The sequence below is a fragment of the Aristolochia californica genome, unplaced genomic scaffold (assembly GCF_029961685.1).
Source record: "Aristolochia californica isolate CCGP_79_NKW_82.1479 unplaced genomic scaffold, dmAriCali1.0.hap1 SCAF_4, whole genome shotgun sequence".
Taxonomy (NCBI): domain Eukaryota; kingdom Viridiplantae; phylum Streptophyta; class Magnoliopsida; order Piperales; family Aristolochiaceae; genus Aristolochia; species Aristolochia californica.
In genome coordinates this window covers 6301713-6318207 of record NW_027182103.1, presented here as the reverse complement: position 1 = coordinate 6318207, position 16495 = coordinate 6301713, and the positions used below count along the sequence as shown (strand labels likewise).

The following is a 16495-nucleotide window of genomic DNA, read 5'->3' as shown; positions in this document are numbered from 1 at the left end:
TAATGCTTGTAGATATTGTAATTCATGTGTATGAATATTCATATTGTTAACACTTAATTCCAAGTGGAGATTATTATACCAAACTGATATTGTACTTCATATTTGTGTTATGAGTATTTTGGTAATTATATAAGAAATTCTAGTTACTATATTTAAGTGTTAGTATATATTATTACTTAAAAAATAGATACTTAATATGTACTTAAAGAGGGTTATATTTGTCTTGTAACAATGTATTTATTTTAATGTATATAAAATTTAGAATATCTTATGTCTTAAAAATGAAGAACGAAATTCAAATTAGACTTATACTATGTTCTTTGTGACAATTTCTTAAATGTATTATTTGAATTATTGAATTTTATTTTTATATTATAAGATGTATACTAACTATTGTTTAATGCATATAATATGGTATATTTGAAGTAGTTTTATACATATATATAGACAAATAGATAGACAGATAGATCGATAGATAGATAGATATATAAGGGTATATTTATCTTCTTATGTTTAAAATACGCTTTTAGATAATTTTTGCCAAATACTACCTATAATAGTTCTTTTTTTATTGTTCCCAAAAAATCTCTTTATACAAAAAGTAACTTCTAAATAATATCCTCATGAACCCTAAAATAAAACATTTTCCTAAATTTTATTGGGAACATCTTACTTCATGAAAAAATTTCAATATTTATAAATTTAACAAGAAAAAAAATATTTATTGTTTTTGTCATTAGAGGTAAATTTAAATGATACATGGATTATTACGATAAATTGTTATAGTTTTTGTTTATTTTTAAATTGAAAATGGAGTTATATTTTCAAACCCATAACAGGTTTTCCAATGAAAAAGTCCAGGTAGAGATATGTTAAGCATAGAAGTGGTACCTTGATGAGTTATTAGAAAGTGACATTGTCACACTCAATAGAGATAAACTGGTTAAAAACTTAAATATCAAGTCCAGACGACATGTAATAGAACTGTTCTTATCTTAAACACAGGGGAGGGAGCCTGGACCCAACTCTTTCATAACTAAAATAGAAATAATACAGAGCAAGATAACAAAAAAACATACATCAATTTATGATCACCTGTGCTTACTTAGAGGCGAATATTTTTTTTTTCAAGTGAGAAAATTCAAAGAAATGTCAGAATTGTGATACCGATTGTTAGTACTCATGCCCTTTTAACACCGATTCGCCACCCCTTAGCACTTCTCTTGAGATCACATGTCATCTACTTCTATTAGGGTCTGTTTGGAACCCTAGAAAAGAGAAGAAAAAATAATGAAAATTTGACCGTTATTATTCCCAAAAATAGTTTGTGAAAAAGAGATAATGATCCAATTCTCCTTGTCATTAACTATTTTTGGAATAATAATGATCAAATTCTCATTTTTCTTTCTTTTCTTTTTCATAGGCTTCCTAATAGACCCTCAATGTTTTTTCCCCCTTCTTTCTCCCCAGGACTGCATCTTATCTCTGTCATCCCCTTTCCATATCCATGCTGCTGAATCCTGCCGGCCTAAAGAAGAGAATCCCACTTTAGACATTATCATGAATAAACTAAACAGGTAACAGCTGAAGATCAACTACCCACTACAATGATCCAATCAGATGAACAGTTTTTCTGAGAAAAAACAATTGAGTAAAGCCAAACTGAAATGTATCATAAATAAATAAGCTTACAGAAGTTGCAATACTCTTAACAGATACACTACAAATCAACCTTGTTTTTATCATTTCAACGATCTCTTTCCCTTGGAATGTGCCTAGCATCCGTTTCCTAACTAGTGGTAATCAAAGAATGGAAACCCATGAAAGAAATAGCCCCTTCTGCCTCCAGATTTCAAAACATAAGACCACAACCAATTCAAAACAAAAGAGAAGCTGATAAAAGTCAAGACAAACACTTGTGCTCTTCTATCATCTTCCAAATTCAACTTGAGAAGTGGAAATCCAATATGATTGGATGCCCATTGTAATGTTGTCGTCTTCGCGCCCCTTTCACCGTGCATTACTTGAGGCAAAGGAGTGTGGAAATGCTAATGGCTCCATAGAAGTTTGGGAGTTCCCAGCATGAGTGTAGAGCAAATCACCCGTCAGAGAAGTGCCTTCATTAGCTTGCCATCTCTCTACCGCCTGAGAAAGACTCATGTGGAAACTTGAATCTCCATTATCGTCTTCATGATCAGAACTGGTGGGTCTCCACTGTTCAACTAGAGGAGCCAAGGTGTTAACTGCGTGGCCCATGTCAGGTCTCTGGAAAGGGTCACGGGCAGTACAGTGACCGGCAAGCTCCACCACCTTGCATATGCTTGCAAAGGTTTCTTCATCTGGGTCAAGAGTTGGATCCAAGGCCTTTAGCATGTTTTCTTTGTTAATCATAATCCTTCGGAACCAGGTCACTAAATGGGTTCTCTCATTGGGTTGGGATTCATCAAGCACTTTTCTGCCAGCAATTAGTTCCATAAGGATGACACCGAATGAGTAAACATCTGCTTTAGTGGTCACCCTTCCTGTAGCTGCAATGCAACACAAAATTGTGAGTACAATACACCTACCTACAAAGACAGACAAGTAGACTTAAAGACTTGACAATATAAACAAAATAGATCCATCAGACAATTATATAGCATCCCATTCTTCTTTATTCCAGTCTCCCAAGAAAAAAATACAAAGAGCAACAGCATTTTTGGAAGATAAATAACTATATAATCTCGAAATACTAACCAATTAATTAGAACCTCAAGAAAAACAAATATGTCACAGTTTGTTGTATATTATAGCAATTCAGCGATCTAGAAAAGAATTTCTAAAAAAAAAAAAAAAATTGCTGTTGATTAAAATGTGCATATGCAAATGAAAGGCTCAGCAAAAAATGGAGCCCTCTGCTCATCAACAGTCAATTGGAAGGAGAGGAAAGGGGAATCCTCTAATGCATAACCTAGAGAAAACGGCGATCAGCAGATATTCATTAAAACAAACATATGGGAAGATATCTATAAAGGTAGGTCTCTAATGAGCAAAGGAAGTACTAACCACAATACTCAGGTGCAAGATACCCAAATGTTCCTGCCAACCTAGTCTCTACAGAGTACTTCCCATCCGGAGCAAGCTTAACCAGACCAAAATCAGAAACCTTCCCTCTCATATCATTCGTCAATAATATATTTGTTGGCTTCAAATCCCGATGTATGAAGCTTGTCTGTGCAAGACTGTGTAGATATTCAACCCCTCTAGCAACATCCAGAGCTATAGTGATTCTTTGTTTCCATGTTAAAGGTTCATATCCAAGCTCTCTCCATTCAAAAAGATGTTGTCCCAAAGTCCCTTGAGGCATGTACTCATAAACCAATAGCCTCTCATTTGCTTCAACACAGTAACCTGTGAGAGACACCAAATGGCGATGCCTCACCTTAGTAAGAACAGCAATTTCAGCCTGAAACTCAGTCAACCCCTTTGAACTCACCACTGATAATTCCATTCTCTTTATAGCAATCTGGGTTCCATCCTGAAGTACACCTCTGTAAACCACACCAAATCCACCCCTTCCCACAATGTAATCTTCACTGAAGTTGTTTGTGACCCTTCGAAGAACATGAATTGAAAAGATCATCCTTCCAGATTCAACTGCTTGGACATCAGTATGGCCACTGCTTCCAATGCTAGGTGGTTCACTTATAAGTGCACCATTCCCATTTGAGCTTGCCACCTCGATCTTCCCTACTGTGGGCTTGATTAGAGCACTCTGATCACCTCTAGATATCATACGTTTCCAGATATAAATCAGTATAGAAGCCACAAGCACAACAAGCACTGCTATGATAACTATCATAATTATCCACTTCATGGCAAACGAAGAGGTTTTGCTTCCAGATCCATCCGGTAAGACATCCACATTTGAGGCACCAGAACCTGAACCACTTCCTCCTGATGGCAGCTCCTTCCCAATTAAAGGGTTACCTGACAAGTTCAAAGAGACATGATCTTCAAAAGCAGGTGTTTTGCCACTAAGATTGTTATTGGAAACATCCAGGATTTGCAAACGAGTTAAATGCGTCAAGCTGTCTGGAAGGGGACCAGTAAGACTATTATCGTTCAAAAACAGCTTCGCCAGTGTTTTTATGTTTGCAATGTCAGGTGAGATAGTCCCACCCAAATTCTGTTTCCCAAGAGTCAGTCCAATGATGTTACCTTTAGGATCGCAAGAAACAAAGGTCCAACTATTGCATGGATCATTGCCTGCCCATGAAGTCGCCAGCTTTTCAGGGTGTCCAAACCCTTTAGCGACAGATAGTAGAACCATAACCCTGGGATCGCAGGGGCCGGGCTTAGGGTTACAGAATTTATTATTGGCTATTTTGTCGGCATAGACCTTAATTCCATTAGGGACAGAGGGGAAAGGCCCCTGCAACAAGTTGTTCCCCAGAGATATGTTCTTCAAGCTCTCAAGATGGAAGAGCGAAGAAGGTACAATCCCAGTCAAGATGTTATCGCGTAGTTGGAGATCGAAAAGTGAAGCGCATTTTGACAGATCTGGAATCGGACCCGTGAATGAGTTGGCGTGAAGCCACACTTGGGAGATTTGGGTCATGGAGGAGAGTACATCAAGGCTACCAGTGAGCTTCGTGGGGGAGATCTGGTTATTCAGAATAAGAGATTGAATGTTGGACGAGGCAAAGGAAGCCGGAAGCTCACCCCTCAAAATGTTGTAAGAGAGCCGCAAAGACTGCAAATTGGGCAACTCGCCTAAGAAGCTTGGAATGGAGCCATTAATGCTGGCGTTAGAAGCAGAGAAATCAGCGAGGTTGGTCGACTGCGCCAGATCGTTCGGAATCATCCACGGAGCAAAACTGTTATCATCGAGACTCAAGGACTGAAGACTGGAAAGACCGGAGAAGAAATCAGACGGAATGGAGGTAAAATGGTTGCCATCAAGATAAAGTTGCTGCAGATTGCTCAAATTCGCGAGAGTGGGCAAGGGACCCTTGATGTCATTACGCTGGAGCTGTAACACTCTGAGATTAGACAACTTGTTCAGATCTTTCGGCAGAGAACCAGTGAGTCCCTTGGAGGCCAAATTGATAGACACTACCCGCCCGTCTTCGCAGTTCACAAAACGCCACGACGGATTACACGGATCACCTACATGCGACCATCCCGGCGGACTAAGCTGCGTCGCCAACTTCCGCATGACGGCGACATCGTCGGGGGAGGTAGACGTACCTTGCGAGCGCGACAATGCGATGGAGAGGCAGATGCAAGTAACAAACAGGAGAAACGAAAGCGCTCGCCTCCTCGGCCCCTCTCCCATGACCCCTCCAGAGCAAAGGAACAAGCCGCAACAGAAAAAAGAGACCCAGAGATGCAAATGTTGGAGCCTGGAGGCAAAGAGAAATAGAGAGACAAACAAACAAAAATATAAAAGGGTTTTCTGTATCAGCAGCCCTCGTGGGAATTTTGCTCAGTAATAGGTAATGCAGCAGCAACCTGCTAGAGAGAATGGAAACTGATGTAGATTTGTTAGCTTTTTGTATGGCTCCCGTCTCCTCTTCCCTTCTGCTGCAAGCTGTGACGCCAAAACGCGTGGCTTTCCTCAACAGCGGATTTCACTGCCAGTTGATCACCGATTGTTTTTTCTGCAGAATATCCGAGCAAAACTTCCTGGATAAACAACTCCCCTTCTCGGATCTCAAATCCCAACCACAACGTGTCGTCGCCGTATTCTTCCGAGTCGGATCGATTAGATCCAAGGACAAACGACGTTACAGCCGAGCGGAAGAGTTGCTCCCGAGTGTAAGAGAGTTAAAAAACCATGATCAACAGGAATGTTTTTAGATCAACGACACTTTTTCAATAATCCACATTAAGCCCAATGATTGCTTCGATAGTCCTTGACTGGGTTTAACCAACAACTATCTTGTTTTCTTTGAGACTGATCTAATTATCAGAGTTGCCAAATGTGGAAAGAAAAGGCCACCTCTCCCTCTTTCAATATGTGAAAGGGATAACCTTAAAGTGAAGCCTCTCCTTTAGCTTAATACCAATTAGGGTTTTGGCTTTTCTTTGGTTCTTAGAGAGTTCAATTTGATTTAAATTTTGATCTGTGGGGACCTACTTATAGAAAAAGTATTTAAGCTATTTACAATTATTATTTTTTATTTTTATAATTTTAAAATTGTATTTTATATACATTCTAATATTTTCCTAAAATGCTTGGTAACCTAGGTATAAGAGGGGTAAAGTGGAATTATTGAGGATTAAGGGAGTTAATATCACCCATATATATAAATTGTCATTTATTTCATCTAATTATAAGTGTTAGAAGACGGTCTCAAGCCCGTAGGTCCAAAGAAAGAAAACCCACACGTCTAAGTGGTGGCATATGGGCAAATAAGGAGGCTTCTCATAAAGATGGTATGAAGTTGTAAATACTTGTCTTTTTTTATGTCTCTTCTTTTATAAAGTTGTAAGCCTAAAGTGCAATGTAAAAGCTATAACTAGAGGCCTTGGCTAAGAGGTAGGATATTGAAACTCTCTTCTCCTTACTCGTGACCTTCTCGGTCACTTAAACAAAACCTCTCATCCGATTGATGAAGAAGATTTATCCTACTTCAAGTGGGTTAAAAATGATAATCTGGGTATTACTTGGCTCATTAATATCATGGGAGAACATGTAGCCAACAGTGTGGTCCACTTGGAAACAACCAAGAATATTTGGGACACATGTGTTAAGTTATACTCTAGCACGACCTCTAGCACAGCCAAGCATAAATCTTCAGCAACTTAAGGCCAAAGCCCATTACAGGGAGGTCAGTCAACTTGAAGTCCGAGATGAAGATCAACAACATGACACCCTTCATCAGTTGAAGTCGTTAGTGGAGCGCAGATGACATTTCATCTGGATGTTAGGGATGAAGTGGTTCTTCATCTCCACGTTTTAAAATCCTTCATCTCGTTGAAGACCATTTTTTATCTTCTTCGAGATGAAGGACGCACGTGGCTCGGTTTTTTTTTTCCCCTCTCTCTCCTCTCACCCCTCTCTCTCGCGCATCCTCATTTCCCTTTTTTCCTCCCTCTCTCCCGCACCCCCTCTCTCGTCTGCCTACGCCCCCGACGTTGCTGCTCCCTCTCTTCTCTCGGACTCTCGTCTCCGGCCTCCATCTCTGCTCCCTCTCGTCTCCCTATCTCCGTCTCTCGGACTGATTAACAGAATATTTCAGAAACTCCTCTGATTGCCATCTCTATTTTTCTGCTGCCGTTGCATTTTCATAATGATATATATCCGTGAGCTTTCGAATTTATTTCTCATGTTAAATACTTTGTTATGTTTGTTGATGATTTTACCCAGGTCACTTGGTTATATCTCTTTAAAGAATGATCTAAAATAATTACTATTTTTAAGACCTTTAATGTTATGGTGTTAACTCAGTTTGGAAAAAAAATTCAAATCCTTAGGTTTGATAATGCTAAGGAATACTTGTCTAGTGAGTTTCAATCCTTCTGTGAGGGTAATGGTCTATTTTTTTGCTGAAAGAAAGAATTGTCATCTCCTTGAGGTTACTCAAGGCCTCCTCTACTCTATGAAGGTACCTTACTTTTATTGGCCTTATGTTATACTTACGACCTATTTTTTTTTATCAATCGGTTACCTTCATCTGTTCTTAGTAAAAAAACTCCTTATTAAGTACTATTTCCTGGTGAAGACCACTTTTCGCTTCCTCTTAAGGTTTTTGGATGTACATTCTTTGTCCATGTCACATCTCCTCAAAAGAGTAAACTTGTTCTTCGTTCTATGAAGTGCATTTTCTTGGGGTACTATCGCACCCAAAAAGGTTATGTCTATTACAATCCTACCCTTCGGAGGATACTTATGTCTCGCGGTGTGACCTTTTTTTAGGACAACTCATTCTCTTCCTCAAATGATGCTCCTCCAGGTTGGTCATTTCCTTCTACCACTCCTTGTCCATTTGTGCCCTTTAATGTTGATATTACTCAGCTGTCTAAAGCACTGGCCGCCACCTCACCTGTGGAGTTTTTGGATCTTCCCGAGGTACGTCCTTCTGCTATTATGTTATTCCAGAATTTGTTACTCGGCCTATTGCTCTAAGAAAGGAACACCGTTCCTGTACTACTTCTCATCCTATATCCGACTTTATGTCTCACCATCGTTTGTCTTCTGCTTATTTTTCGTTTCTTGCATTGCTTTCTTCCTCTTCTATTCCGTACTCTTATCACGGGGCCCTACAACATCCATGATGGAAGGAGACTATGGATGAAGAAATGCATGCCTTATATGAGAATCAAACCTGACACTTAGCACCGCTCTCGAAAAGTAAAAAACTAGTAGGTTGTAAATGGGTGTTTTCGGTTAAACATAGCCCAGATAGGCCCATTGCTCGTCTTAAGGCCCAATTCGTTGCTAAAGGGTACACTCAAAGTTATGGAGTGGATTATGAGGATACATTCTCTCCCATTACCAAGTTAAATTCGATATGTATCCTATTATCTCTTGCTACTAACTCATCATGGCCCGTATATCAACTCGATGTAAAAAATACCTTCTTAAATGGTGATATATGCGAGAAAATATATATGGTTCAACCACCTGGTTATGTGGTTGAGAGGGAGTCTGTATGCCGGTTAAAAAATCCTTCCTGGTTTGATAAATTTAACCAAGCACTACTACGGTTTGGATTTCATCGATACTCGGTAGTTCATTCAGTATATTTTAAAGATACCTCAAAAGGAAAAATACTATTAGTTATATATGTCGATGACTTGTCTTAACTGGTGTTGATGCGTATAACATACAAGAAGTAAAAACATGATATGTCAGGAATTAAAAACTAAAGATCCTGGACTTCTCAATTATTTTTTGGGCATAGAAGTCCTTCAATACAAACATGGGATATTATTGTCTCAACAAAAATATGTCTTGGACTTCCTCAAAGAAACAGGAATAAAAGGTGTCACCCAATTGACACACCTATGGATACGAATGTAAAATTATGTGCAACGCCAGGAAAAGATATTAATATTGGACAATATCAAAGACTTGTACGCAAATTGAACTACCTCACGGTAACTAGACCAAACATATCACATGTTGTAAGTGTGGTGAGTCAGTACATGCATAAACTACAACTTACCCATTGGAAGACATTGGAGAGAATATTACGATACTCAAAAGGAGTTCTAGGAAGATGATTACTTTATAAGAAACATGACCACTTCAACATAGAAGATTTCTTAGACGCAAATTGGGCTGGATCACCTGATGATAAGAAGTCTACTTCTGGATATTGCACTCTTGTTGGAGGGAACCTGGTTACATGGAGAAGTAAGAAGCAAAATGTGGTTGCAAGATCTAGTACATGGAAAAGACCAAACACATTAAGGGGGGCTGCCACGTTATACGGGAGAAATTTCAAGCGGGTATAATCTCCTTCAAAAGTGTTTCATCACAAGAGCAAGTAGCAAATATCCTTACTAAACCAGTTACATCTAAAATCTTATTCTTTATATGGGACAAGCTGGGTATCTATGATGTTTTTTCTCCTCCAGCTTGAGGGGGAGTGTTAGAAGATGGGTTCAAGCCCACATGTCCAGGAAAGAAAGCCCACACGTCTAAGTGGGGGCATATGGCTAAATAAGAAGGCTTTTCATAAAGATGGCATGAAGTTGTAAATTCTTGTCTTTTTATGTTTTTTTTTTATAAAGTTGTAGCCCTAAAGGGCATTGTAAAAGCTATAAATAGAGGCATTGGCTAAGAGGTACGACATTAAAGCTCTCCTCGTTTCTCCAAAGTTTGTCAAACCTCTCCTTCTCTTGGTAGGCGCTCTACTTCTTCCACCTCATCCAAGCTCTCTCCCTTGGTGGTCGATCCTTTCTCCCCCTCTTCTCTTTTTCTTTTTCCTTTTCTTAGTTTGATCGAAGTCCTTTTCATGGGATCCTAAATTCTACAATAAGCATATACAGAATTAACAACCTTATCCAATTAAGAGGATGAGTAATTTTACCATTTTACCCTTTATTAAATGAAACAAATACGAGTAATAGAAATTTCACACCCATTACATAATGACTGGGAATAGGAGGGTAATTTTATTGCCTTCCTTTATTTATATTGATGACGCATAGCCTTATCATTCCATTGATTTTTCTCCTCCAAACTCCTCATTTTTTTTTAGGTTTGGCATCATCTGCTTCCATAAGGGATCTTAGAAGGGTAACACAAACCCAAATATCAGAGGTACAATCACCCCCTGGATATCTCATCTCATGAGCTAGTGAAGGTCCTTCTGGCTCCAATCCGAAATCTACAAAGAAGTCTAGGTTAATCGTAAGCCCACCCTTCTCCGTGTCAACATTGATTTGTGTCATATGTGACCCCTCGTCACCGCCGACCCCTCCCATTGGTTGTTGTTGCCACCTCTACCGCCGTCACAGCTGCTCGCCGGCCGCCTCTGTTCGATATCTTCCTCTCCTCGCCGCCTCCTCTATTTCCGTCGCCGCCGCTTCCATCACCGCCACCTCCGTCACCGCCGCTTCCGTCACTGCCGCCTCCGACGTAGCCGTCATCCCCGACGATAGGTCCTCCCCAGCGCCGTAACCCCCTTCCCTTCATGTCGTCTCGACGGAAAACCAGAACAGGGGAGAAATAATCTCCCCCCTCCCTCGCGCGAAGATGATCTCACATGTGCGAGATCATAAAATAAAAAAAAATAAAAACTTTTTCCTCTGGAAAAAATTAAAAATAAATTTTATTAAAATAATTTTCTATAAACTATTTGTGTCTCATGTTTTTTTAAACATTTTTCTAATTGAAATTTTTTATTAAAAATCATATAATTTTCTAAGTAAGATTTTTCGTACCAAGATTGGGTAGAAAACTATATAGAAAATTTTTGAATAAGTATTTAACAGTTGATGCTGTAATACTTTTAGCATGAAGCAATTTTCATTGCAATTTTGTGTTTGATATTTTATTTAATTAAAAATTTATCGATAAGTATAATAATATATTAGATTGATTATTAATTTTTATTTATTTCCCTAGAAGAGACAATAAAAGGTCCTTTTAACTTTCCTAAGAAAATTTTAAAATATTTCCTGTAATTTTCTAATAAGTCAATAATAGTAATAAGATTTTATTTAAAGGTTTTTTGGGAATATGTATCATAGGAAAAATATTTTTATTTTTTCCTAGAATATAAATTTTTATCTAGGGGCACTAAAGAGGCCATAAGAATCAAAAATTACAAAACAAGCTAGATAATAATTGGAGTAAAAATATTAATATTGGTGCATTTTAATCCATTATTGAAATTCAATCCTGAACCTCCCTTATCATTACAATTTTTAAAAATATATGCATAATTTTATATATAATTTATTCAAAGCCACCCCTACGTGCGAGATCATAAACAAGGAAAAAAAACTCTTTGTCCCTTCCTCAAGGCTTTTAAATAAATTTAAAAGATATTTTAGTAGAAATACGTTTCTAGAGACTATTAGTGGTTTTTTCAATATATGTTGAAAAGACATTTTTAATAGAAGTATAGGGACCATTAGTGCCTCATGTTTTTTCAAAATATTTTTCTAATTATAAATTATTTTTAAAAAATCATATAATTTCTAAGTAAGATTTTCTTGCCAAGATGGGTTAGAAAACCATATAGAAAATTATTGAATAAGTATTTGACAGTTGATGATATAATACTTTGAGCATGAGGTAATTTTCATAGCAATTTTGTGTTTGACATTTTATGTGATTAAATATTTATCGATAAGTATAATAATATATTAGATTAATTATTGATTTTTATTTATTTCATTAGAAAAGGCAATAAGAGGTCCATTTAACTTTCCTAAGAAAAATTCAAAATATTTCTTGTAATTTTCTAGTAAGTCTGTAATAGTAATAGGATTTTATTTAAAGGATTTATAGTTTTTATTTGGGTGATTGTAAATTGATAGTAATATTTAATTTAATTTTGTTGTGTTTTATTATTGTATGGAGTTTATTTATAATGTTATGCAGTGTATGGAGTGTTTAGACTATTTTATGGAGTGTATAAACAATTTCATGAAGTGTTTATGGAATGTATAGAAAATTTTATGGAGTGTTTATGGAGTGTTTATGCAGGTATTATGTATATTGATTATGCCCAATTTTAAGTAGAGGTCATGCCGAATTTTATACAAGTATTATATATATAGATTATGCTCAATTTTAAGTAGAGGTTATGCCTAATCTTATACACGTATTATATATATAAGTTATGCCCAATTTTATATAAAATGTATGCATAATTTTGTATACATTTTATTCGATATATGTTTTTTGAAAAGTTTTAAATATATGTTGAGGCTCGAGCTCGGCTCGAACTCGTTGGGCTCGAGCTCGATAACAATTTTAGGCTCGAGACGAGGCTCGGCTCGAAGCTCGACTCGAAATATTTAAATCAAGCTCAGCTCGAACATAAGCTGGTTTGGGCTCGGCTCGACTCGACTCGATGCCACCCCTAACCGATAGAGAGTAGAAAATCCACAGGGAGTCCAGACAATACTGGCATATTCCAATTTCTCACTTTAAGTGGTGGCACCGTTATTGCTACCTGCAATGGACTCTCATGTAAAGACCCAAGTTCTTATGGTAAAAACTTTACAAAATAGAAGGTAAAGCTTTACGAAGAAGATTTAATACACCTCATGCTCCCCTGAACCATCTAATTTCTTGAAGAATTTCACCAGGTTGCCAGTTAAAGCAGAGAGAACATAACCTGTGTCTTTACAACGGTCATGTAGAAACTTGACCTGAAGAGGATAAATACATACACAATAGTCCACATGTAAACACTAAATATAATCTGAATGGAATAAGTTGTATTATATAAGTTTTTGATTATGCATACCTTATTTTAAATGCAGTTTTACTCAATTGTTTATACCCTATTCTATTTACTATCTATACTTAAAAAATTGTTGAATTTCTGGAAACGAAAAAAAACTTCACTAACATGATATAATTTGAGTACATGGGCTCCTATTTAGACTAATATAACTAAAACACCTTTTAACTGAAACTCTTCTGTGAGACTTCTTATTGTGAGAATCATGTAAGACTCTTTCATATATACTCTTCAACAAAAAGAAAGAAAAAACTAGAGAAATCAAGTAGGTCACCCCCAACCCAATATATAAAATTTGAATCTCCAATTGAAATAGGGGGTGGAAAAAAATTGAAGGTTTACCGAGACAAAAAAAAAAAACAAAGATGTGGAGCGAATAAGGATGAAAGTAGTCTAGGGGTAGGAGAAATAGAGTTAACTAGGGAAAGGGCACCTTGTAGATAACAAAAGAAAATATGCAGACCTCTAGGGGTAGGAGCCCAATTTTGCTAAGATCTATTATTTGTTTGAGCTCACCATCCGACCAGCTATATACATGTAGGAGTCTTCCATACAGACCATCTGAAACATCCTGAAGGTGGAATCCTTTTTGAAAAGCTCTTCGAGCTCCAAATGAGCAACTAATCATTGTCTTGTGTTGATATTGGTACCAGAAAGCATCCCCAAAAAGGGGGCTGAGAACAATTTTCAAAATTCACCACACTGATCGGAGTGAGGTTCTTCCATTAATTTATAACTGTAGTATCACAATTACAGGGATTTACAATTGACTACAATTGATTTGATTTTACAAAAAAGGAATAATGGAGCTTGATTAGCTCCTGTATTTTCTGCACGTGACGCTATGCCGAAAAAACAAAGGAGGGGATTTTGGACCATTCGGGCGGAGGAGAAGCTGGAGAACTCCGGGCCGAGACCACGGAGGAACCAATGAGCCTTGTCGGTGTCATCAACGGGATGACCGATGGTGTGGAGTTGGTCGCACAGTGCCTTGAACGCACGAGCGTATACTGTCACCAAGCGAGCTCCCGTTTTCATCTATTGAAGATCGTCTTTGAGACGAATTTCATGGACTTTAGACCTATGACTAAAGGTATTCTCCAGAGCAAGCCATACGTCACGGGAGGTGGAGAGGCCGATAGCTTCAGCCATAGCTTCTTCGGACAGATAAGAGAGAAGAAGACTGATAAGGCGCTGGTCGGTAGTTTTCCACTCTAAGTGCTTAGGGCTTGGTGTCTGAGAAGTGGGAGGATTGAAAGGAGGTGGTGGCACAAGGGTACCATCCACATGACCCAGCAAGCCTTGACAGTCGAGGAGCAGGAGAAACTAACTCTTCCATAGGAGATAGTTGAAAGATGAAAGTTTGATGGTGACCATGTGAATCATGGTGTTGAAGGGAAGAAGATCAGAAGAAAAATCAGAGGCCAATGAGGATCACGGGATGTTAATCCAGAATAGCTCTGATACCATGAGAACAATTTTCAAAATTCACCACACTAATCGGGGTGAGGTTCTTCCATTAATTTATAACTGTTGTATCACAATTACAGGGATTTACAATTGATTACAATTGATTTGATTTTACAGAAAAAGAATAATGGAGTTTGATTAGCTCCTGTAATGGAGGATCAAAATCCTCTGCAAGGAAGGCCCTAAATAGGGCAATTATTCTCAATCAACGTCTCTTAAGGCATGATCTTCAACAGGGGCTATGACCAGGTTTCTCCCACCTAAGAAATACAAGTGTTTTCAGTATGAATAACAAATCGAAATACAAAACTTTACTTCCCTAAAAGAAACCCATCATGTCTTGTTTCTTAAGAGAATATTACCTCCCTTTTACATTGAAGTCAGAATCAACGGAAGGAAACCACTTCCTTCAGCATTTCCCTCCCCATCTCCAAGACATGAGATCATTATATCTCCAGATGCGAGGCACTGAGAAGTATGGGGATAAGCTAACCCTGTCTTTTGCAAGATCTCTTCAGGTTCAACAACTTTGTGCAGAGAGGGTTCTCGTGGATTGTTTAGTGTGTCAATGACATAAATACGACTAGACCTGAAAATGTATTAACAGAGAAACCCAACAGCTGAGAGTCAGGTTCCATTGATGAAGATTAAAATCGATTGCAATAACCGAGACTGAGAGATAATCTAATCATCGTCACTGGCAAAATCGTAGAAACTTCACTTACAATAATGACGGCACTATGAGATAACGCCTGCCCAATGTTGAGTTTCCGTGGCAAGAGCTGCAGGCATTCCAGCCCATATGATGTAGTTTCTATTAGTTTAAAGCAAATGCCACAAAAAAAAAAAAAAAAACAAAAAAACAAAAAAAATTACCGTTATAAGTGCAGGAGACGTAGATGATCTTCTCCCGAGGACCGGACATGGCGTCAATGGGAGAAGCATATCCTGGACCCGTCTTGTGGCAGCAATCGTTCGGTACAATATTCTCAGAATCCATAACACCAGCCTTCTATTTCACAAAACACAAAAAATTAAAATTTGAAGAAGAGAAAAATCGTGGTTGGAACTCACGGTTGGAACTCAGGAGCCAGTTAAAGTCGTCGCCGTTTTTAAGAAGAGAGCCGAGTGGAGTTCATGCGTGATTTGCCCCGGACATGGGTTTTTACTGCAATTCGATAATGACGCAATAGTGACTCGGTGATTTGTTAAAGGACCATGTGAACAATTCAGGTGTGAAAAAAATCCAGTAAAAAAAATCTACGAAAATATACATTGGTTTGAAATTTACCTCAGTTTTTATGGAACTATGTTTAAATGGCATTTTACATAATAATCTATTACTATTGTACACGTTGATGAGCTTCTTGTGTGGACAGGTTCGAACTTAGCTCGACTCGATGCCACCCCTATTTGTGTGGACCTAGAAATCTACACAAAAAATAGTAACCATAGATATAGGTTCGAACTTAGCTCGACTCGATGCTACCCCTACTTGTGTGGACCTAGAAATCTACACAAAAAATAGTAACCATAGATATATGGTTGTTCTAAATTTTAATAAATCCAACAGCCAGGGACCATCTTGATATGAAGCAGCATTTAATATTTTTATAAACTTAATATTTTTCTTTGTACGTAACAAAATTTTGAAAACAATGGGTTACTATTTGGGAGAAGGTATAAAGAGCAAACAGACTGAGACATAAGGATGTGGGATGTTGGCACCATTTATGAGCAAGTGAAGTAGAGACAAGTAAGATTCCATTGGTTGATGTGATTGGGCAGTGTTCGTATATGACTTGCCGATAGGAAAATTTTAAAATTAGAACACGAACCGATCAATGGTGATAATCCATGTGATAATACTCCTCCCTTCAATCTTTACAACCTTGGTTTGTGTGTGAATTGTTAGAAAATATAGGCAAGCTTGGGTGTTATTGTAGAAATTTACCTCAGTTTTGATGGAACTATGGATAAATGGTGTTGAATTTAGGATCCATTTTCTGAAATCATGAGCAAGAAGAAAGAGAAAGAAAAAAGAAAGAGGAGAGAGTGCTCTCGGGTAAGGAGGAGAAGAGAGAAAACGGAAAAAGAAAAGA

The 16495-nt window shown here is 37.8% G+C and overlaps 1 protein-coding gene and 1 pseudogene across 1 annotated transcript; both read right to left on the bottom strand.

Moving 5' to 3' along the window:
• Positions 1-1647: 1647 nt before the first annotated feature.
• LOC137962849 (receptor-like kinase TMK4) lies at positions 1648-5761 on the bottom strand. The gene is made up of 2 exons (XM_068809950.1): positions 3046-5761; positions 1648-2528 (listed from the first exon to the last, which is right to left on the bottom strand). Exons 1-2 carry the CDS (start codon positions 5318-5320, stop codon positions 2011-2013), a joined length of 2793 nt encoding a protein of 930 aa, XP_068666051.1. The 5' UTR covers positions 5321-5761; the 3' UTR covers positions 1648-2010.
• A 6775-nt stretch (positions 5762-12536) lies between these two features.
• Positions 12537-15717, bottom strand: LOC137963060 (selenium-binding protein 3-like; annotated as a pseudogene).
• Between the last annotated feature and the right edge of the window lie 778 nt (positions 15718-16495).

Bases quoted from the DNA above. Each gene is read 5' to 3' on its own strand.
- LOC137962849 (XM_068809950.1), bottom strand. From the start codon at position 5,320: ATGGGAGAGGGGCCGAGGAGGCGAGCGCTTTCGTTTCTCCTGTTTGTT. The intron at 2,529-3,045 runs GTTAGTACTTCC...GTTGCATTGCAG, and splicing joins TCTTGCACCTGAGTATTGTG to CTACAGGAAGGGTGACCACT.